Consider the following 20,946-nt stretch of genomic DNA (forward strand, 5'->3'; position numbering starts at 1 on the left):
ACATCTGGCCAGCCCATAGTGGTGCCCATGGAGTTTCCCCAAACTGAAGTGAAAGATGTCCAAAGGGGACAAAGTCTCAGCTTCAGCTTTGTCATGCTGGTGAAATGCTCAAAGCCAAGGTCACAACATGTGAGGTGGGACTGGCCTGGGGCTGCCAGGTCCCACATGGGATGAAATGCTGAAATTGCTGCGGGCCAGCCCCATGCTGCTGGTGGAGAAGACAGGAGGCCACCACAATACATTCTTGTGCTGCAAGGTGTGAGCGAGGCAGATATTTCTGATCTTAAATATGGCATCTCCCACTCGGAGTCTAAACTTTAACTTGGTGCTGTGGCAATGTCTCCCACTAGATTGTGTCTTGACGTGGGGACAGCCTGCCTGTCTTGTTGTCACCTGCGGCTTGGCCACTCACTGTGACACAGGGAAGAGACAAGAGGAGCCTGCAAGGTGTATGGCTGTTCCTGCCTGGGAAGTGGGAGCTGTGTGCTCCAGCCCAGAGTGACCCCAGGCAGAGCTGTCGGGGCAGGATGGGACCCAGCACACCTAAATCTCAGAGTATTTATTTCTGGAGCCCTAGGGGCAGGTGAGAAATGACTGAAAACACCTGTGACTGTGTCAGAATACTGCTCTTTTAACTAATCCCTGCAGTGCAGCTAAGACCACAGGAACCAGATAGGTGCCTTCATGGTTCCACAGGCTCCGCAGTCATGGGGCAGCCAGACTGCATGGCATGGGTATGTCACTGTGTGGGACCAGGGGGACCTCAGAGCCCCTTCCAGGAAATAAAGGGGCTCCAAAAGAGCTGGAGAGGGACTGGGGACAAGCGGATGGAGTGACAGAACAAGGGCGAATGGCTTCGAACTATGCAAGAGGGGAAATTAAGGTTATATAGAAGAAACTCTTCCCTGTGAGGGTGGGCAGCCCTGGCACAGGGTGCCCAGAGCAGCTGTGGCTGCCCCTGGATCCCTGGCAGTGCCCAAGGCCAGGCTGGATGGGGCTTGGAGCAGCCTGGGACAGTGGAAGGTGTCCCTGCCATGGCAGGGGTGGAACGGGACGACCTTTCCGATCCCTTCCAGCCCAAGCCGTGCGGTGCCTCCCTCAGCCCGCGGCTCCAGGAGCGGGCCCGGCCCCCGGCTGGCCCCGCGCGGCCCGGGCCCGCCCCGCCGCGGCACCGCCCGCCCGGCCCGCCCCGCCCGCGCCAGGGCCGGAGCCGCCGCCGCCAGCCGGTAGGTGCCCGTGGGTGCCCGTGGTGCCCGTGGGTGCCCGTGGGTGCCCGTGGGCCGTGGGGATCGATGCGGGACCTGCGGGACCCGCGGGGCCGCGGCGGGAGGGCGGCCGGGCCCCCTCAGCCCCGGACAGGCCGCGGCGGCCTCCGGGCAGCGGGGCCGGCTGGACATACCGGGGGGAGACGCTGAGAGCCGGGGGGACACCAGGCTTGTGGGGACACCGAGAACCGGAGTGGGGTACCGAGCACGGGAGGACACTCGGCACTGGGGGACACAGGCAGGAGAAGACCAGCAGTGCGCTGTTGGGAAGGAAAGCGATGGAAATGAAGCCCCGGTTAACTCCGTGAGGAGAAGCAGGCCGAGGGAAGGAAGGGCTCGGTGCTCGGCGGGGCTGGAGCGCTCGCTGCGGGGCCGGGGAGGTTCGGCTGGGTGGGGATGTGGGCCCGGAGAGCAGCCGAGGCAGCCCCGGCCTCGGACGGGCCTTGGACGCTGACCGAGTGTCGCAGGGCGCTGCTGAAATCGTACAGAGCTTCAGCTCCGTGCCCTCAGCAGGGCCGGGAAGGGCTGGGACGGAAGGGCTGGGATGAAATTTAATCGGGTGGAAAGCGAGGTCGTGTGCTTGGGAAAAAGACTTCCCGGTGTAAGGCGAGCGCTGCTGCCCGGCCGAGGTCAGGAGCTGGCGGGGTGCAGGGAGGGCACAGCTGGGACAGGACAGGAGCAAAGGGGATCCAGGCAGACCCGGGAGAGCAGGGAAGCAGGCCTAGGAACGAATGTGTTTCCAGTTATCCCTGCTCGGGAGGCACTAACTCGCCCAGTGGTCAGGGATGATGAGTCCATTTTAGAGGAGCCGAAAGAAGCTGAGATGACTTGAGGAGCAGGAAGAGAAATGATGGTGGTGAGGATGATACTGGCACATTGGCAGTGTGAAATGAAGAGAGCTCATTCCGTGAAGGCATAGTGTGGCACAGCAACAAACACCAGGGAATAAGCATTAGTGGGAAGTTGTGGTCAGATCTGGGTTCTCCCTCCCAAGGAGACTGGAAAGGCAGAGGGTAGCACCTGTAAGGCAGTGTTTGGTTGCTTTAGGAAAAGTACAGGGTGTGGTGGTGGTTGTTGCTAAACAGAGGAATGAGGTTGGGATCTTGGGGAGAGCTCCAGGGCTGTGTAGAGGAGTGGAAACACGTAGGCTGGGATGGATGCTGCCATGGCAGTGTCTTCTGGATCATCCACATGAGCCATGCTCAAGGTTAAACTTCTCCAGGTCCCTGCAAGTGTAGGTTTGTGCCCCTTGGCCTGAAAACCGCTCTGAGGTGGTCTCCTTGCACCAGTGAGAACTGGGCGGGGGACTGGCAGTTGTCACGTTCTAGGCTAAGCCTAAAATATCAGGTGGTAGAGATGAGGTCAGGCACAATGGTTTTAAGTACAGATGTTTTAAATTATAATTATAGGGGTTTTGGGCTGTATGTAGAACTCTCTGAGAAACTCTTTGGGAATATGCACAAGAGCCTCCTGTTTGTTCTCTTCACTCAAAGTACTTAAAAAGGGGCTTTAATTTCAGCAGGAGCCCTGCTGATTTCAGAGTGTGACCAGAGTATGCAGCAGGGAAAACTACAGTGAGTATTACACAGACATAGCGTGGTATATAACCACAGTATGTCATTCATTCATGTTCAGGAGCTAAACAAACTCGTGTGGAAGCTGCAAACTTCCCTCTCCCAAAGGCTTCTCTGTCTCAACATTGTGGTGACATCCATGTGCCCCAGGAAATCCCTGGAAGTGTTGAGCCAGGTACCTGCTCTGTTCTCCTCAGGTGTTACGTGGGGAGCTAATTCCTGCTTGGAGGCAGGCAGGCGGTGACTTCATGGCTGTGACAAGGCTGGGGGGATGGAGCAGTGTCCCCAGATGTCCCTGAGCAATGCCAAGTGGACCAAACATGGTCAGGCCTGCCCAGCTGCTCTTACAGGGCTGGTGGAGCCGTGTGTGCTCAGGGCTGGCTCAGCCTGGTGCTGGTGTGTGTTCCTGCCGAGTGCCAAACATCCTGCCACAGGTGTGACAGGACAGGTCACACTCAGGGAGCTTTTCTGGTTTTAGAACCCTTCCTGATAAGATGGAAGACTGTACTGAGCTTCTTGTGTTCCCTCAACAGGTCTTTCACCTCAAATTCAGTTCTGAAACTCAGTTCCTTGTGTTCCTCTTCTGCTCTGTCTCAGCTGCAGTTACCAAGGGAGAGAGAGTATCTCCCTCAGCACCTGGTGTTGGTTTATGAGAATGTTTGTGAAGGTCACTTCCAAATCAGCTCTTTCTGTGCCTGGGAAGCCACAATGGGCACTGTTTTCCTTCTGGATGAAGCACAGGTGGCAAACACGTCCTGGGAGCACAGCTGAGGTGCTGTGGGATGTTCAGGCAGAGCCTAGACTAAAGCCTGTCCACAACATCTGTATGTTTTGGGGGGAGTTTGGGTCCTTGTCACCGTGTTGGCACCTGCAGGTGTTGCCATTGCCAGTCTTACTCACTAACACAGCCAAAGAAGGGATAAAAGTAATTTTATCATGTAAAAAAAAATTAAAATATTATTTTCCCTTTCAGCTGTGAATTTAGCAGATAAATGCATGTGTTTAAAGGATGGTGTTGATCTTCCAGTATGAGGGTGAGTGGTTTTGGAAGGAAATACACAAACTAGTTAGTATCTGCTCTGATCCAAGACTTGTTTTCTGCTTGTGAAGAATAGTATGAAATTCAGTGTTCTATGTCTGTTTGTGGTACATTGTAAAGCCCTACATTTGATTTCTTGTGATTGCTTTAATCAGGGAAGACCATACTGGATTGAAAGAAACTAAATTTGTTTTAAATAGTGGATTTTGTGGGGTCTGCAGTGAGGCTGGTGCTTCACTCCTGCCACTCTTAGCAGGGCTCTGTACCATGTGACAGTTTTCCTGTACCTTTCCAGGAAAAGCTGGTGAGCCAGAGTGGCAATAAATAGTATTTGCATAATCTGGAGATTAAAATAATGGCAAAGGCAGCAGAACTGAGCTTCTAGACAGGTGTGCCAGCTTCTCAGGTGTTCTCCCAGAGTGGGCCATGCACAGGTGCTGAACACAAGGTGTGCAGGAGAATCAGGAAACAACAAATAGATGCTGATATGCCTGGTGGCTCTTAGCAGCAGTCAGTGAATGTCTTAAAAGGACTTCAATTGTGCACTACTCTTCCCTTTTCCCTGATACAAGAACAGTAATGGTTTGTGGTGGGAACTCTAGTAGTTCTGCAGATGCTGGAGGTTTTTTGTTGGTTTTGCTTCCACAACCTGATTTTGCAGCTCTTACACAGGCAAAGGGCTCCAGCCTGGAGCCAATCAACTCTCCTGAAGGTTTCAGAGCAAAGCATCTGAGCACACAGGTGTGCAAACACAGAGGTCTGTGCACACCTTTTCCTTCAGAAAACACACAATGAGCAACTTCTGCCTTGGGATGTGATGCTCACTTGGTGTTTTCCCACTGCTCCCAAACAGCACTGGGAATCCATCTCACAGCTGGAGAGAAGCACTTTCATGAGCAGTGTCAGATCTGTACATGCTCTGCATAGAACCTGTCTCCTCCTCTGATCAAAGCATCAGCAATTGGAGCAGCTGCCATAGGAAACCACAATCAATTTTCTTACCATAATAAAGTCTCTGAGGCAGGGAGAGCTCAGATTTTATTTCTGTTTTGAAATGCTCAGGCAGATTCTGGGCTGCTGCTACAGTTTTGCTTGGTTCTGAGCTGCCTTGTGGCTTCAGTCTTAAATTTGTGCATTTGTGGTGGTGAGAAACAGCTGTTTGAGAGCAGCCCTGTTCTGGTCATTGATCTGGGTGGAGGATGGAGGCAGGAGCAAAGTGCTGCATGCTGCACATCTCCACGTGAGGCACTTCATTGCAGCTGTCTTTAATCTGGGCCCTCTTAGCAGGCCAGCATTTAGGGTAAGAAAACAAAATAAATAGCTCCAAAAGGTGACAATGTGATTAACATCTTAGGAACTGCAGAGCAGCTGCTGGCAGTGCATCTTTGACTTTGTACCACTTGACATGATGGAACCCGAGATCATCAGAGAATGAAGAGCTGACCTGGGGCTTTCTGTGCAAATTAAGTAATATATTTAACTTTTACTGTGATTATTAAGGTTACTGTGCATGAGTAATAGTTCTATCCTTTGCCTCCTTTGTACATAAGAAAATTGAATATTACCAAGTTCTCCTATAGATTTTAGTGATGCCTTGTGAAGGCTGATCTAGAACAGAGGCTGGACAGAGCTAAAGTGGGGATTTGTTAGGAGGCCTCAGTGGATCCACCTTGGGCAGCACCAGAGCCCAGCCAGGGCTACACCCAAGATGAGCCAAAATGGTCACAAAATGCACAACTGGTCACGGGGGCTCTCACTGTTACCAGTTCTGGTCAATTTGCTTATTGGAGTTCATTGTCCAATTCCAGCTTTAGCCCAGGCAGTCCCATCCTGCTTGTTTTTCTCTCTCCAGCCCACGGTGTTTGTGCTCTTGGGCCTGAGATTGGATCATTTGTCCTTGATCCCAAGCTAGCAAAGGAATTTTTTTGTTTCCCTGCTCTGTGTAGAGAGCTTACCATCATCTGATTTGAAGCTCAGAAGTACACACTAAAGCAGCACAGAATCTGAAAAATATAAAAGCTAAAACCTGAGACATCATTAGGATAAAGCATTTGTGCTGAGACAGGGGTTCCACTGCCCTGAACTGTGGAACCTGAACTCCTGTGCATGTTCCTGAACCTTCTTTGATACCCAGTCTCTGCATTTAGAAGGAAAAATCTTCCCTACCTTGCACTGACAGCCTGGCTCCCTGTTAACAGTTCTGGAAGATGTTTTTGGAAGAAGTATTCTGCTTTGAGCTTACACATTTACTGTTCCATCCTGCATTCTGTCTTGCAATGCTAAATTCCATCCATCACACCTTACTGTGATTCATGCACACCAGCCCATGCTGTAGCTGTGTTTCATCTTTCTTGGCTCCTTGCATTTTGCAGAGAAATGAATTTCACTCACAGTTTGAACCATGAGAGCCTGTTTGCTCTGGGACAGTTTCCTTGAGCTGTCATTCTGGAGTTCCTGTCAAGGTTGGGCCTACATCTGAAGGGCTTGTGGTTTTCCCAGCCATTCCCAGAGCTGGGAAGAGGTGAGCAGTTACACCTGAGCACAGGCTGGGGACAGCAGGCTTTGTCCTGTGGGGACCCACTCCCCACAGGCAGCAGCTCTGAGGGGTTTCCCACTTCCTACATTTGCAGCTTCAATATGACAGTACCTCACAGGGCAAGATAAAATTAATTAAAGGTGTTTTCCAGATATGTTTCGAAGCATAGCTGCTTGATTGAAAAAATAGATAGCCCCCCCTTCACTGATTTGTGAGGGATCATCAAGGAATTGTATGAAAAATAAGCCCCTCATTGTTCAGAAATCTCTCCCTCCCAGAGCCCCACAGCCGGAGAGCGGGTGTAATCTCTCAGATGATGGGTGAGTGAGGAAGATTACTATCCTGGGGAGAATTATTGTAGAATTGATTTGATTTAGGTCACAGAACAAAAATTGTCGTGTGGGAAGACTTTTGCTGGGGGCCAGACAGGCTGTGCTGAGGCTGGATGGGAGATGGGAGCACTTGGCTTTGGCTCATCTGTTCAGAGTTGTGGGAAGCCCATCCAAGTCATGTTTTACCTCGTGCCCTTCCACTGTGGGGAAGGGAAAGGGCTCCTCACCCTCTGCTAATAGCATCCCTGAGATGGATGTGCTTTTCCAAAGGGAAAGCACTTGCCCAGCCTATAAATTTTTTGGATGCTAATGCTGGAGAGGAACAAAAATCAAGGCACAAGCTGGGAGCAATTTATGTCCTGGCAGCCAGGGGCTGGTGCTGGGAAGCACCAGGAGCTTTTCCTGGTACAACAATTTGCTTCCCACAAGCAGAGGGAGGGTCAGCTGCATTTTATGGCAGTGCCATTTGTTTGCAGAGCTTTTGAAAATTAAGATTGACTAATATGTTCTGGATTGACTTGTTCATATCTCCAAGATCCAGAACAACTGCTGTCCCATGGTTTTTCTCCTTCCTTTTTGGGTTGGTTTGTTGTGGGTTGTTTCTTTTTTTTTCCAAATGGCCATGACTCAGCCCTTCCCTGCTGCTCTCTGAGTTTCCTGGTTTCTGAATAGGCTATTCTTGGGACAGCAATTCCTGACAGATAGGAACAAGGCAAGTGTTGTGTTGTTTTCTTCTCTATTTCTTCTGTGGCCTGCATAAATGTTCTGCTTCCCTCTGATTTTTGCCTTTTTCCCACATTACTGAATTGTCCTAAATTGTTGGATGTAATCTGGGGCACGTTTTTGCCCTTGTAGCAAAGGAGCCCTCTCAGACATGATCCAGGCTTGCACAGCAGCAGCTTTTCTTTCCCAGCAGGATGGTGGTGACAATCCTGAGCATGGAGGGTTGGACTGCTACAGCTCTGTCTATTGTAAAGCTTCAGTCTGCCTTGATGTAGCCCCTCTGACTCCCAGGAGCTGTGCTTGGCTCTCCAGGGATCTCCTGAGCAAGGGGTAGATCCAGGTGAGGTGCCACGTCCACGGAGGGTCAGGTGGCTCAGCCTGGCTGTGGGTACATGGTGCCTTTGTGTGTACTGTCACAAGTAAAGGGAAAACACCACCTAGAATTTAAAAACAATGAAAAAAAAAACTTTCTGATGGCTTATTTATTGCCTCCCTGCAGATGGCAGAGGTGAAGAAGCTAAAGGATGTTCTTTCTGAAACACTTCACGGTGCAGTTACCCAGCCTTTTTAAACAAAAAGCTTTTGGGTTTTTTTCTGAAGTTTCTTCCTCTGTAGTGTGGGCTGGGGAAAGTCACCTGCTGTGGCAGGGAGCACCCCTGTTCCAGGTGTGCTGGCTGCTGCTCTTGGTGTGCAGTTGGGAGTGAATGAGTTATCTAATTTTGAACTTTGCTGGGTTTTAGTTTTATTAAGAGCCCAGCTCTTTCTGTCAAGACACAGTTGTGAGGAGGAAATAGCCTAAACTGTTGTATATTTGCCTTGAAAATACAGTTGGCTTTTTGAAAAACCAGAAGGACTCTATGTTTTCTCAAAGCCTGTAGTTACCAAGAGAAATTTCTCAGACTAGAGGGCTCAGACACAGGGGCAGTGTTCTTCCTTAGCATCCCTCCACGTTTTTGGATATGCTGTATTGTTGTTAAGCCAACCAACAGAAAAGCTGCTCTGTGTGAGGAGGCTTTGAGAACATTCGCTGCCAGATTAAATTAGCCTTTCTGAGAATAAATTAGTCGTTGTGATGCAGGCAGCCCCACTCTGTACAGCTGTAAAATCTGCGTGTGCTGGTCCCTGCAGCAGATAAATGATGTGTTCAGGGCTGTGCTGTTAACAAGAGATTACATTTCTGGCTGGGGATGAATGAAAAGCAGCCTGTTAGATTTTATTGATTATTTCTCCAAATGAGAAGCATTTCTTTTTAAAGCATTTAATTTTAAAGCATTTCCTTTTAAAAGGAGGAAAAGGAACCCGTGGGATTCAGTGCAGCTCCATCTTGGGAGGAACTTGTGGACTCAGAGCTGTAGCCCTGCTGCAGTGACTCCAGCCTGGGATGCTTTTGAGGTCCTCAGGGGTGCCAGTCACCAGCTCACGGCAGAAGGGGAGCTGGATCCGTGTGTTGGAGGGGAGGATAAAGCCTGGAATATGCAGTAGAGGAGTGCAGTGGGGATGGGATTTTGGCTGCTGCCCACTCTTTTGGGATTGTGTTTTTAGCTGAGCACTGGATAAAAAGCTGCTGCTGGTGTGTGCATGCTGCCCTTTTCTTAGAGGCATCTTTGGTTTGTCTCCTAATTCACTAAATGTCTTTATTCTGCTTTGTGCTATATCAGGAAGTGCTCGCAGGAGGCTGGGCCTGTGCTGAAGCCTCAGCTTGTCCTTCCCACCTGCACTCAGCTCCTCCAAAATCTTCACCTAGTCTTTAAGCAAGCAGGGACTCGAGACCTCTTCCTGGTGTTAAATATCAGCTCTTTCTTGTTGCAGGTCTTCCACAGAGATGTCATCTGGAGCATATTTGTGTTTTGGGAGCAGAGGTTTCCCCCAGAGTTCGTGGCTGCCACAGGGGGTGTTAATTTAGCCTTTCAGACTCTCCTTGCCATGACTCAGGATGGTTTAGCTTGGTGGGAGCTCAGTTTGGAGCTGCCTGCTGAGCTGTTCTGATGTGAGAAAACAGTTCCCAGCCAGTTTAGTGTCGTAACTGTGGCAGCTGCTCTGTCTTCCTCAGGCTCAGGAGAGGATTTGAGCAGCTGAGCTGTTTACCTGCCCTGAGGGCATCCTGCTATTATGGGCTTGAATCCTCCCTGTCCCATCCTCTGCTGTGGGAGCAGTGACCCTGCCTCAGGACTGTCCCAAACCCTCTGACCAGTGTTGCTGTGACAGAGAAAGGGTTTGGAAGAGCCCAGAGCAGGGCCCTGGGGAGGGGTGTTCTGTGTGTTAGAGCTGCTTGGAGTCTAGCTCTGTCCTGGATTTTCAGTAGGAGCTTTGGGGAAGGGGTTATGAAGGAGTTGGCAGGAGCTGGTGCTGCAAATTGAAAACACAGTCATGGAGGAGTGAAAATTACTGGACCTGGAAGTCAATGTGGACTAGCCAAGTCTGGTGGGAACTGGAGGAAGAATTGGGGATGGCAGGAGCTCTGTGTAACTTAGGGATGCCCAGCACTGGGCACACTCAGTGGCTGTTGATTAATCCAAGGGTTTTCCCCTCTGGGACATTGTCATCCATCTTTGAGCAGTCCCAATGAGTTTGGCTTGGGAGCAGGGCAGTGCCAGGTACCCTCCTCCTGTCCAAGTGCCATGGCACTATCCAGCCCCATGCTGGTGACACTGGGCAACTCCAGGAGAGGTCCCAGTCTGGAACTGGGAAGTTCTGTGGGAGCAAGGAAGTGAAGGTGGTAACACAAACAGCCTCAGCATGGAAGAGTTTCTCCAGTGCACATCTTGGGATGTGTGTGGATTCTCCTGGCTGGCAGTGGGACTCTGGAGAGATCTCAGACCTTACACACACGATCCTGCTGGACCCCAAACCACACTCCTTTGCAAAGAGTGAGCCTTGGCCTTACACAAAATCGAATTACACAGAGCACTTTGCACTAGTCCTCAAAAAAAAGTGCAAGGTGACATTGTACCAGTTAAATCTGAATGTCAGCAGCTTCTCTGGTGCCGAGGCGGGGGGATCTGTGAGCCTGGGAAATGCTCCTGCTGGAGACTGGAGCCAGTGCTGCAGCAAGCTGCTGCTCTCCTCGGCAAGGAAACATCAGTGCCATGGCATATGTTTTATACAGCACTTGAAAATGGATCTGGAATCACCACCAATGTATTCAAAATTATTTCGTTGTGTTGCAAAATCTGCAAGGGAATTCTGAATATGCTCTTGGGCTCTGATTAATTCTGAAACTGAAATGCAAAACTGCTGATCATCTCTGATTCTAATTTCCTCCTGCCTTGGAGCTCTCTGTGTCATTAATGGACGTCACACATACTCAGTTTGATTCAGCAATGATGTAGCTGTGTTATTTGACTTTCTCTCAAAAAATTCTATAGAAGGAGGGAGTAATAAAATAGTGAGTGTTTAAAGAAATAAAACATTTCTAATTTGATGTTGGAAAGGGAATCTATAAAACCCTGGGGTTTGCTGTGAGACATAGTGGGTACCCATTGTATATTCACCTTCTCTGTGCTGGTCTCCCCCAGATGGGAGGCAGCAGATGCTGACAGCAAGAGATGCTTTTTTGTGTAGGTAACTGAGGAGCAGTACTTGGTGACTGGGAATGACCTGGGGTTCTCCATGGAGAACCTCCAGGCTGCCCATTCTCCAAATCCATGAGTGCTGGGAGTGGGAGGGACTGACTTCTGCCTTTGATCCCTTCCTAACTGATCCTTAAGCCTCTGTTCTGGGCTGCCCTCAGAAGTGAGCTCGGATCTGTGACTGTGCTTAAGAGCTGTGGATCTTCTCCCAACCTCCTGAGACTTCTGCTTGCTGTTAAGCTTCTTGAGCTGGGGTATTTTTGTTTGCTTGTTTAAATGAACAGCTATTCTTGTTGGCACAGTTGTGTTTCATGCTACATTAAAACACTGTTGGAGTAGATGTTGCTTGAGATTCTGGCAGGTTGTGTTATCACCATTATTAACAGATATCAAAGGGATGATGTAATGCAGGATGTATCCTCTCAGGGGGGAAATTAAGTAGATACAGAGGACTGGAGGCAACAGCTGCTGCTGTCACTGGATGTTTTCCCATGGATGTTATCGAGTGTTAGCTTGGATTCTTTGTGAACTGCAGTGAAAGTCTCATGGAAAAGCTCTCTGCTTCCCCAGGGATTTGGCTTGCAGCACCCTCCTTTTCTCATCTCTGTGGAGCACATTGGTAGGATGCAGAGGAGCTCAGATTTATCTTTAAGCACATCCATCCATGAGCACACCTGGTGTTTTGCAGCCTGTCTTCTCCTGTGCAGCCAGGACACCTTCTGGAAGGGTCTGAACAGTGAGCACCTCCTGGGTGGGACAGGGGCAGCCTCCCTGCTGTGTGCTCCTGCTTGCTCTGTGTTCACAAAACTGCCTTTTGGGGGCCAAATTCAGCTGCCCTGGTGGTGCAGAGTGCTCTGTCTACACCTCAACTTTCCCCAGTGTCCTGACACGTGGAAGGGCTGGGGTCCAGTTTTGAAATGTGGGGTTGTGACCCCTCTTCTCTTGCAGCCCCTCCTGGCTCCTGGATGTCACCGTGAGCTCTTGCCAGCCTGATGCTTCCCACAGCAGTGTGCCACGTCTTGGGAGCCAACAGCAGAGAGAACGAGCTACCCCAGTTTGTTCTTTTCATTTTGCCTGGTTTTTCTTTAAATATTCAGGTTGAGCAGGTCCTGGCAAGGCTGTTTCTGCAGCCCCAGTGTGACAGCCAAGAGCGCTTGGTCAGCCGATCCAAGGCGAACAGCACTGGAGAGAATCCCAGAGGCGGCAGCAGGTCCTGCAGGCACTCCTCCCGCACGTAACCCTTTGTGGGAGTTGCAGATGAAGCCTCCTTGTCTTAAGCAGGGAGGATTTTGTGTCTGGTTTCCTGATATCCATGCAGAGGAGCTGCTGGAAGTGGAAATTTGAATCTCTGGCCAAGGACAGCTGAGCTGGGGCTGCGCTGTGGAGATTATCTGATTGTGCTTTGGACTTAATGCCCTGAGAAATCTTGCTTTGGATACAGCACCTGGCTGCCAGCGAGGATCCTGCTCTGAGGTGATTTGTCTGCTGGGTGATGGTGGCACACAGAAGGTCAAACGGTATGTGCAAGGTCCTCAGGTAAACGACTGCAATGGGAAAGCTCCTCCGGAAATTCATGTACTGGAGAGCAGAGCAGGGAGCTTTGGCTGTCTGACATACCTGGTTCAGATGATGAAAAACCTTCTGCAGTATTCCTTTGTTTTAAAGGAGAGCTGCTGGCCTGCCTTGCCAGATGACCTTTCTGTGCCTGCATTGAAGGAGCAGCCTGACCCTCCTGGAAGAAGCAGTTTTCTGCAGCTGAAATCTTAGTGCAGAAGTGTGGAAGGAATCTGCTGTTCTGGGAGCAGCCTGGCTGTTCCCAAACAGTGGGTTTGTGCTCCCTGGCTGTGACTTGGACTTGGGAAAACGCAGCTGAGTTGCTCAGAAGAAGAACAGACCTCTCCTTCATCCTTCACTCGGGTTTCCGTTTCCATCGGCGCCTTGCAGAGCCTTGCAGGCATGCGCCCTCTTGCTGCCTTGGCTGAGACCAGGATGAGGAGTTGAGGAAGTGCTGCCAAGGTTAACAGCGGGTAAAGGGGCCGGTTCATGGTCAGGGATTGCCAGGACATCCTTCTCTCTGTGCTGTTCAGTCCTCCCCTCCTGGTTCCGGGGAGGTGGTGTGCAGGCTGGGGGCAGCAAATGCGCATGGGAAGAGGCAAAGCTGAGGGGGAGCTTCGGCTTGTTTGCATGGAAAACATCTTTTTGTTGTTCTGCATAAAAACCAGGCAGAAATAACCACTGCTAGTGCTTGTTCAGCAGAGATTTATGCTGCCTTTCCTTTGGAGGTAAGAGCTGTCCGGTGGGATTGCGCGTGGTGGGAGCTGAGCCACGTCCCTGCACTGTGCCAGCGGGCACAGCACGGGCAGGGGGCAAAGCCCTGTGAGCTCTGGGCAGAGGGAAACATCCCTGTGAGCTCCAGGCACAGGTGTAACACAGGGAATGTGCAGTCTAGGCTGGGTTTGGAGGTGCTCTTCCAAAATGCCATTGTGGAGGAGGGCGATTGGGATTTGGGATTGGGATTGCCACGGTCAGGGTATGGCTCTGTCCCCCTCAGCACACCCTGCTCGGTTCTCCCTCCTTGCTGCCCTTAAAGCTCCTTTTGAAGAGTAACAGACTTTAGTTCAAATGACATTTTGCCAGCATCTGATTGGCCTTTTGTGCCTTCCTCCTCTCAGTATTTCCCAGTTTCTGAAGCACATAACCTGTGGCACACAGGTATCTTTCCCAGGGCGAGAAAGACTGGGATGGTTTTGGCCACAATGATGTTCTTATCTCTAAAGGAAGGGTGCTGAGCTCAGTGGGGGCCCAGCATCTTCAGGACTCTTGGCTTTTAAAGCTGTATTTCCAAAAGCCTGGAAGCTGGAATCTGCATCTCTCTGATGTGTAGTGAAGCTGAAAGTGCTCATATATTTTCCTCTTATTTATTCATTGAATTTTAGTGTGGATTTTTATTTTTTCAAATATCAGAAGTTTTTTTTTTATGGAGGAAGAGCTCCAAAAATGTGCAGCAGCAGCTTTTGAAGTGTCAACGTCACCGAACGTGGCTGAGTATGAACAAATGCTTGTCTCAGTGGCTGGAGCCACTGCTCCCATGGAAGAAGCAAAGCTGAATTGCTGTGCATCTCAGTTACAAGTGCAGCAGGAGCAAGGACAGCACAGGCTGTTTCAGCTGTGGGCTGGATCTCAGTGGTGCTGTGAGGCTGACTCAGAGCTGCTGGGGCCAGTGCTGCACCATCAGGGCTCACACGTGAGTTGGACCTGGCAGCATCTGCTCTGCCCTTGCCAGGTTTGTCTCACCCGTGGAGATTTCATCTGTGAGGAGGCAGCTTGAAGCACAAACAGCTGCTGCTGGGGAAGAGTGGCATGAGCAGACCAAATCTGAATTGTCTGTGTCCATCCTCTTCGTGGCATTATCTATTTTATGGTGTTGGGACCTGCTCTGGTGGCACAATATTCCCTGGTCCCACTGCACACCGGTTGTTTTGATGGGTGATGCCCACTTTATCTGTTTGGAAAGCAGGTGGGATGTGCAGACCTTTCCTCTTGCCATGTTTGAATCCCAATTTTGTTTTCTGCAATGAGGTAACAGGGAAATACAGCCAGGATGGGACACTGGGCCCTGACACATCAGCTCCTCTCATCACTGCTGGAAGTTGCTTTGTGTCAGTTTTGAACATGTCAGTAATGGGAACCAGGGGCTTTGGAGTATTGGCTGGGCCTGGAATCACAGGGCAAGGGGGAATGGCTTCACCCCGACATAGGGCAGGACTAGATTGGAAAGTGGGAAGAAATTGTTCCCTGTGAGGGTGGTGAGACCCTGGCACAGGTTGCCCAGAGAATCTGTGGCTGCCCTGGATCCCTGGAAGTGTCCAAGGCCGGGCTGGACAGGGCTTGGAACAACCTGGGACAGTGGAAGGTCCCTGCCCATGGCAGGGGGTTGTAATGAGATGGGCTTTAAGGTCCTTTCAGACCAAACTGTTCTGGAATTGTACAATCTGGGATTCTACAATCCCTCGTTAGCGGGGTAGGGGGCTGCTGAGGACAGGAAGGAGTGGATTAAAAGCATTGTGTTTCCACAGGCAGGGCTGGGTGCTGCCCCACGGCACTTGGGCTGTGTGAGAAGCCTCAGACAGACCTCTTGGGGATGAGAGTTACCCTCTGATCTGAACGGGGGACCTCAAAATCTGTTGCCATCTTCTTACCCAAGAGCTGCCTGGAATGAGATCAGGGAGCACAAAGCCAGGGGAGGGCACAGGGATTGAGGCCATGGCCAGGGTGGGCCAGGCCCTTTCTGCGTGGAGGCCGTGGTGGAGCTGTGCTGTCCTGGTTGTGTCTGTCACAGTGCTGTGCCCCAGCAGGTTAATGGGAATCTTTTCTTTTTCATTTTCTTTAGCAAGTATCAATTCCCTGGGGGACACGGGGGTCCTTTGCCTGTCTTCTGTGTTTAACTGATTGTGATGATTCTGGTTCCATAGTGGATTTATCCTCTGTAGTTAATTTGCAGAGGAAACCAGTAAAAGCTGTTCTTCCAGTTGAGAAGAGCTAATCTGCATTTGTAGCTGGAAATAGCATCTCCTCTCTCCATCCTGCTATGATAACCAGCTCCTTATGAGTCTCAGGAGCTTGCAGTGTGTCCTTGCTCCAAAGGACCTGAACAAGACATTGGTGATTCCATCAGATCTTGACCTTAAACTGGGTAATTTTGGAATACTGCAGAGTTGTCAGTGCCTGGGTGGTGAGGGATGCTCTGGGGTAGCTCCTGCCCAGTGCCCTCTGGTATCCCACGGAGCTCTCCATCAGAAATGGGCTGGGTTTTGTGCTGCTCACATTAAGATGAAAGAAAGCACAGGAGAGAAACAGCTTCTAAGAGGCTTAAAAGCAACAGGCTTTATTTTCCTCCTGGGAAGGGCACACAGCCAACATCTTGCTCTTTACAGATCTCTCTTAATAAGCAGAATATTGCATTAGGAGCAACTGAGGCTGCCAAGTACGAGCAGAAGGGCCCTGCATCCCACAGCTTCCCTCATCCCAGGGCACGTGGCTCTGGGACCCAGGGCTGGCACCCTGGTGGCTGCCAGTCCCTCCTGGGCCGGGTGGCAGCATTAATTTATGGCTGTCTCACCCTGGGGCTGTTGCTTCATCTGATGGGTGTTGGTGGAGCACTCCTCCTCTTCTGCCTTTTCTTGCCAGCTGCTTTGATGGGGGGAGTGAGGCTGGGGAGTGTTGAAAGATTATTATGGGAAAGCAGCATCCGAGCGGGAATGGGAGGAGAACTATTATGTTAGGAAAGCTGTGGGCACAGGAAAGCTCCCTGGCAGGCTGGTGCCCACATGTAAGGACTCTGGGATGCTCTGGTTGGGCTGGGCTTATCCAGAACCCCTGCAGGCATGGGGACAGGAAGGTCTGAGGCTCCTGGATGCACAGGGTTGGCTACTTTGAGAATAAATCCTCCTTTTCTTCACATCCCCACTGAGCTAAAAGGAGCACGGCCCAGTTTGAGCTTTGTAGGTCACTGAAGGAGAAGGCAGGCTCTGCAGTGTGCCTGGAAATGCTCTGTGCCATGGCAACTCTGCTTGCCTGGGCTCTTAAGGAAGAAACTGGAGTGAGAAGCAGGAGGAAGATGACCCCCAGCTGCCCCAGTGTTACTCTTTGAAGCTGTGTGGCTGCAGCTGCAGACCTTGGGGGAGAAATTCTAGTCAGGAAATGTGGACATCCTGGGGGAGACCCTGTGCCTGTCAGGAGTCTGCTCAGCTCCTGGGGGGGATCAGTGTGCTCCTTCCTGAGCAGCAAGCGGTGATGGTGCTCCTCCAGGGACTGATTAAATTTCCTGCTGCCTTGCAGGAGGCTGTTGGTGGCAGGGAGCGTGAAGTAGGAAAACAGGAGTAGAATAAAGCAAAGCCATGCAGGTGAGGGAGGATGGGTCTTCCTGCCTTGCTTTCCATGTCTTTGGCTCTGCTCGACCCTTCAGCTGCAGGTGGCTGAGCCCCATGGGCACCTCTGTGGGCACACCTGCGATGCAGGGCTGGGGCAGCACTGGCTGCCTGGCCTGGTGCCTGTGCAGGCTGTGCCATGCTGGGGAGGTTGGTGTGCCCTGGGCTGGCTGCCCAGCATGTGGCACTGGACAAGCAGGTCACATTTGCTCCTGGCCTGTTGGGGTGAAGGATGGAGCTCCCAGCACTGCTCCCTGGGCTCTGACAGCAATGTCACCCTGTCCCATGCCTGATGGGACACACTGAGCAGCCTCTCACTTGTATTTCCCAATTTAGTCACATCCTACCAGCTATAACTGAGCCACTGGAGATGGGGAAATCATGTTTCTTGATGCTGTTGCACTTCCTTGGATCTCAGAGCATGTCAGTGGGGCTTTGCCACGTGCCAGGGACACAGAGCCTCATGCCTGCCATTGAGGGGGCACATGGGGAGGCTCCTGCCTGGGGAGAGAAGGGGTTTGGTGTGGCAGGCAGGACAATGGGGCAGCTGTGCCTCCTCTCCTTCTCTATCACTCACTTGCTGTCTCCTTTTACACAGACCCAGTGGAAGAAGCTGCCTTCCAAACTACGCTGCTCACAGGAGCTGCTTCTCTCAGCCATCAAGGCCTCTGAGCTGTTGCTGCAGGGAAGAGGACAGGTAAATTCTGCCCCATGTAAAATAACAACTCCAGCTGTTAAATATGGAATTACCTTAACTCATTGGATTTATTTAGGAATGCTCTGTGGGTTTGCACCCTCCGTCCCAGAGTTTGCGTTTCAGGCTCAGGGCGGGGCATTGTGTCACTGAGGGTGGAGGTGGGGGGCTGTGGGCAGCTCTTCCCCACCTTTGGTACCCCAGGGATGCAACCAAGTCTTGGCACAGCAAATTCCAGCCCAGCACTGCCCTGGAGTGTGGCCACACAGTCCAGAGGTGCCCTGATGAGCTGCTGTGTACCAGGTGGGCTTTGCAGGGAAGCCCCATGGAGCTGGCAGGAAGATTTTACACCTTGGAGTTGCTGCCTGGTCAGAGCCTGCCCAGCTTTGGGGCCATAGCCCTGGTTCTGCCTGGGAGGGGAAGCTGAGGCTGCTGCAGTGGTGGCACCAGCCCTGGCCTCCTCCGTTGCCTGTCACCTCCATCCCAAGCACCAGGCCAGCTCCGTGTGCCTGTGGCACCAAGGGCTGCTGTCACCTAAAGGCTGCTGTCCCTGCAGGGCTGCCTGGAGTGATGTCCAACGACCCACCCCCACCGTACCCGGGGGGCCCCTCGGCACCGCTGATAGAAGAGAAGCACGGCCCCCCCTCTGCACCAGGTACTGACTGGGGGGGACAGCACCCAGGAACTGTGGGTTCCCTGCCCCTGCCCGGGCTGTGGCCTCTCCTCGCAGCACGCCGGGAAGGGTGCTGCAGTGCCTGGCTCCCTCTATCCCCATGTCACCCTTGGGGGAAGCAGGAGGGGTCCTAGGGGCAATGACACGAGCAGGAAGCGCTCCCAGCTCAAAGCCTGGCACTGCTCCCTGCTGTGGGGTGAATTTGGGTTTCTTATGGCCCAGAGGAGGATGTGGCTTAAGGGGTTGTCCCCCAGCTCTTGCTACCTCTTGTCTCCCTTCCCTGCCTCCTTGGCTGCTGACTGTGTTTCCTTTCAGAGGGTGTCACCCCAGTGGTGGGACAGCCCCAGGGGGTTCCTATCCCCCCTCCTGAGTTCGGACCCCCCCCATATGAGCCACCCTCACAGCCAGGGTTCATGCCCCCCCACATGCCCACGGATGGCTCTGGGCCCTACGTGCCACCAGGTGAGTCCTGCAAGGGGTTGGGGGACAGGGGGTGGGGATCAGCAACAGCACGTGTTTCCTGGTGCCCTGGGGAGTGGGGGGACACAAGAGGGGGTTTGGGCTGCCATTTGGAGCTTGCAGCGAGGTTCCTTGGGATGGGGTGGGGGGCACAGTGCCTGTAGCAGGGCTGGCCCCAAGTCTGTACTCAAAGGGTGGTGTTGCAGCAGGGTGGGGGCCACCCCAAAAAGGATCTGGCCTCTCCTGCCATGTACGAAGGTGCTCACTTGTTTGTGTTTCTCATTCACAGCGGGATACTACCCACCCCCAGGCCCTCACCCCCACATGGGCTACTACCCTGCCCCAGGTCCCTACCCGTCTCCTGGTGGCCACACGGCCACGGTGCTCGTCCCTCCGGGAGCTGCCACCACCACAGTCACAGTGCTGCAGGGAGAGATCTTCCAGGGTGCCCCTGTGCAGACAGTGTGTCCCCACTGCCAGCAAGCCATCACCACCAAGATCTCCTATGAGATTGGGCTCATGAGCTTCCTTCTTGGCTTCTTCTGCTGCTTCGTGGGGTAGGTGCTGCAAGCAAAGCTGGGACTTTGTGTTGAGTGCTCAGCCTGGTCCTGGGTAGCCCAGTACTGGTGGCCTTGGCTGAGCTGTTTGGCACGGTGGGGATCTTGGCACAGAGGTGGCACTGGAGCAGCAGAGGGTTCCTGGGTGACATCCCCCTACAATTACTCACATCTCTTGCCCATGGCCCAGAGAGAACCCCATGCCCAGGGGCTGCCCAGGGGCTGCCCTAGCTCAGCATTTCTGCCTGTCCCTGTGCTCCAGGTGTGATCTCTGCTGCTGCCTGATCCCCTGCCTGTTCGATGACTTCAAGGACGTGACGCACACGTGTCCCAACTGCAAGGCCTACATCTACACGTACAAGCGCATGTGCTAACGGCACCCGGGAGCCACTGGAGCGCCACCGGCCCGTCCCGCTGCTGTCCGTCCCTCCGTCTGTCCCCGCGTGTGCATCGCCCCTCGCTTCCCGCCGGTGGTGTGTATGTGTTATCCCTGGCTCCCTCCCGCGCAGGGCTGCCAGCACTGCCCCAGCTCTGCTCCTCACTGGGAATAGTGGGATTGGTGACACTGGTGCACAGGAGAGGGAGGCATTCCTCTGCACCCCATTGTGCTCCAGGCTGTGAGCGAGGCCCCTCTCACCTGGAGCAGCCCTGGGCAGAGCAGCAGCTGCTGGAGGTGCCCACAGTGCAGAGGGTGCCTGGCTGCAGGGATGTGCTGGGATGAGCTCCGGAGGGGACCCAGGCAGCCCATGGTGCCCTCAGGGGATGCAGCACAGCCTTTGTAGCACTTTCAGGAAGGGGCTCAGTGACAAAGAGAAGGGCGGTGCCACGCACCAGGTTTCGGTGAACCACGTGTGGTTCACGGCCTCCTCCAGCCCCGTGTCAAAGCCCCTTCCCGAGGGGAGGCAGAGCTGCCTCCAAGCACGGAGAGGGGCCCGGCAGCAGCACTGCACCCTTATCAGCACCTCCGTCCTGCCCGGTGGCCACTCCAGCTGCATGCGCCTCCTCCCAGCCCTGCCGCGGCTCTGGGGGCAGGGACTGCCCCAAGCAGCCCTGGCCCCCCGGCAACCTGAGAGCCAAAACCACACCCGGCATGTCCCGGCTCTCCGGCACGTAGAGTAGAGGAGTTTGTTACCAGGCTGCAGCTCCAGAGCCGTCCTGGGCCTGGCAGGGTCTGTAGGGTCCTCCTTGCATGTGGTGTAGGGGGTATTTTTAGCTCACTCACCTGAGGCAGAAGGCAGGGGGAAGCAAGCAGCGACAGGAGCTGCCAGCAGCACTCACACAGCGGTGAAAGAGGACCTGGGAGCCAAGATCAGCCTCTCAGGGCTGCTTCTCCCTCCCCTGCCCTGCAGCTCCCAGAGCAAAGTGCGGGGGGTCTCTCACTACACAGGTCTGCAAACACAGCCTGACCAGCACAGGCAGCTGCTGTTTGCTCAGGGGTGGAACTGTGGCTCTAGTCAGTGTTTTTATGTAAATAAATAACAGACCCTGAACTCGTGTGCATCTTTTCTTCTTTCCTGCTCAAAATTCACAGCAGATCTGCCTGCAGGGGAGCTGAGGATGAGGGCAAGGTGGGGGTACAGTGGTACAAGGCATGGTAG

The 20,946-nt window shown here is 52.8% G+C and overlaps 1 protein-coding gene across 3 annotated transcripts; it reads left to right on the plus strand.

Moving 5' to 3' along the window:
- The first annotated feature begins 1,138 nt into the window (after nt 1–1,138).
- On the plus strand, nt 1,139–20,838 carry CDIP1 (cell death inducing p53 target 1). Of its 3 annotated transcripts, none has more exons than XM_032750972.3 (6): nt 1,139–1,226; nt 17,564–17,662; nt 18,216–18,314; nt 18,648–18,794; nt 19,081–19,348; nt 19,611–20,838. In XM_032750972.3, exons 3-6 carry the CDS (start codon nt 18,230–18,232, stop codon nt 19,720–19,722), a joined length of 612 nt encoding a protein of 203 aa, XP_032606863.1. In that variant the 5' UTR covers nt 1,139–1,226; nt 17,564–17,662; nt 18,216–18,229; the 3' UTR covers nt 19,723–20,838. The 3 variants fall into 3 exon arrangements, with proteins under 3 accessions (XP_032606863.1, XP_032606864.1, XP_030140229.1); XM_032750973.3 differs by lacking the exon at nt 1,139–1,226 and adding an exon at nt 11,987–13,054; XM_030284369.4 differs by lacking the exon at nt 1,139–1,226 and adding an exon at nt 13,098–13,320.
- Nucleotides 20,839–20,946: the final 108 nt, after the last annotated feature.

The sequence above is a fragment of the Taeniopygia guttata genome, chromosome 14 (genome assembly GCF_048771995.1).
Source record: "Taeniopygia guttata chromosome 14, bTaeGut7.mat, whole genome shotgun sequence".
Classification (NCBI taxonomy): Eukaryota; Metazoa; Chordata; class Aves; order Passeriformes; family Estrildidae; genus Taeniopygia; species Taeniopygia guttata.

Coding starts and splice junctions, on each gene's coding strand:
- CDIP1 (XM_032750972.3), top strand. CDS start 18,230: ATGTCCAACGACCCACCCCCACCGTACCCGGGGGGCCCCTCGGCACCG. Junction 18,315..18,647: donor CGGCCCCCCCTCTGCACCAG/GTACTGACTGGG, acceptor GTTTCCTTTCAG/AGGGTGTCACCCCAGTGGTG. Junction 19,349..19,610: donor TTCTTCTGCTGCTTCGTGGG/GTAGGTGCTGCA, acceptor CCTGTGCTCCAG/GTGTGATCTCTGCTGCTGCC.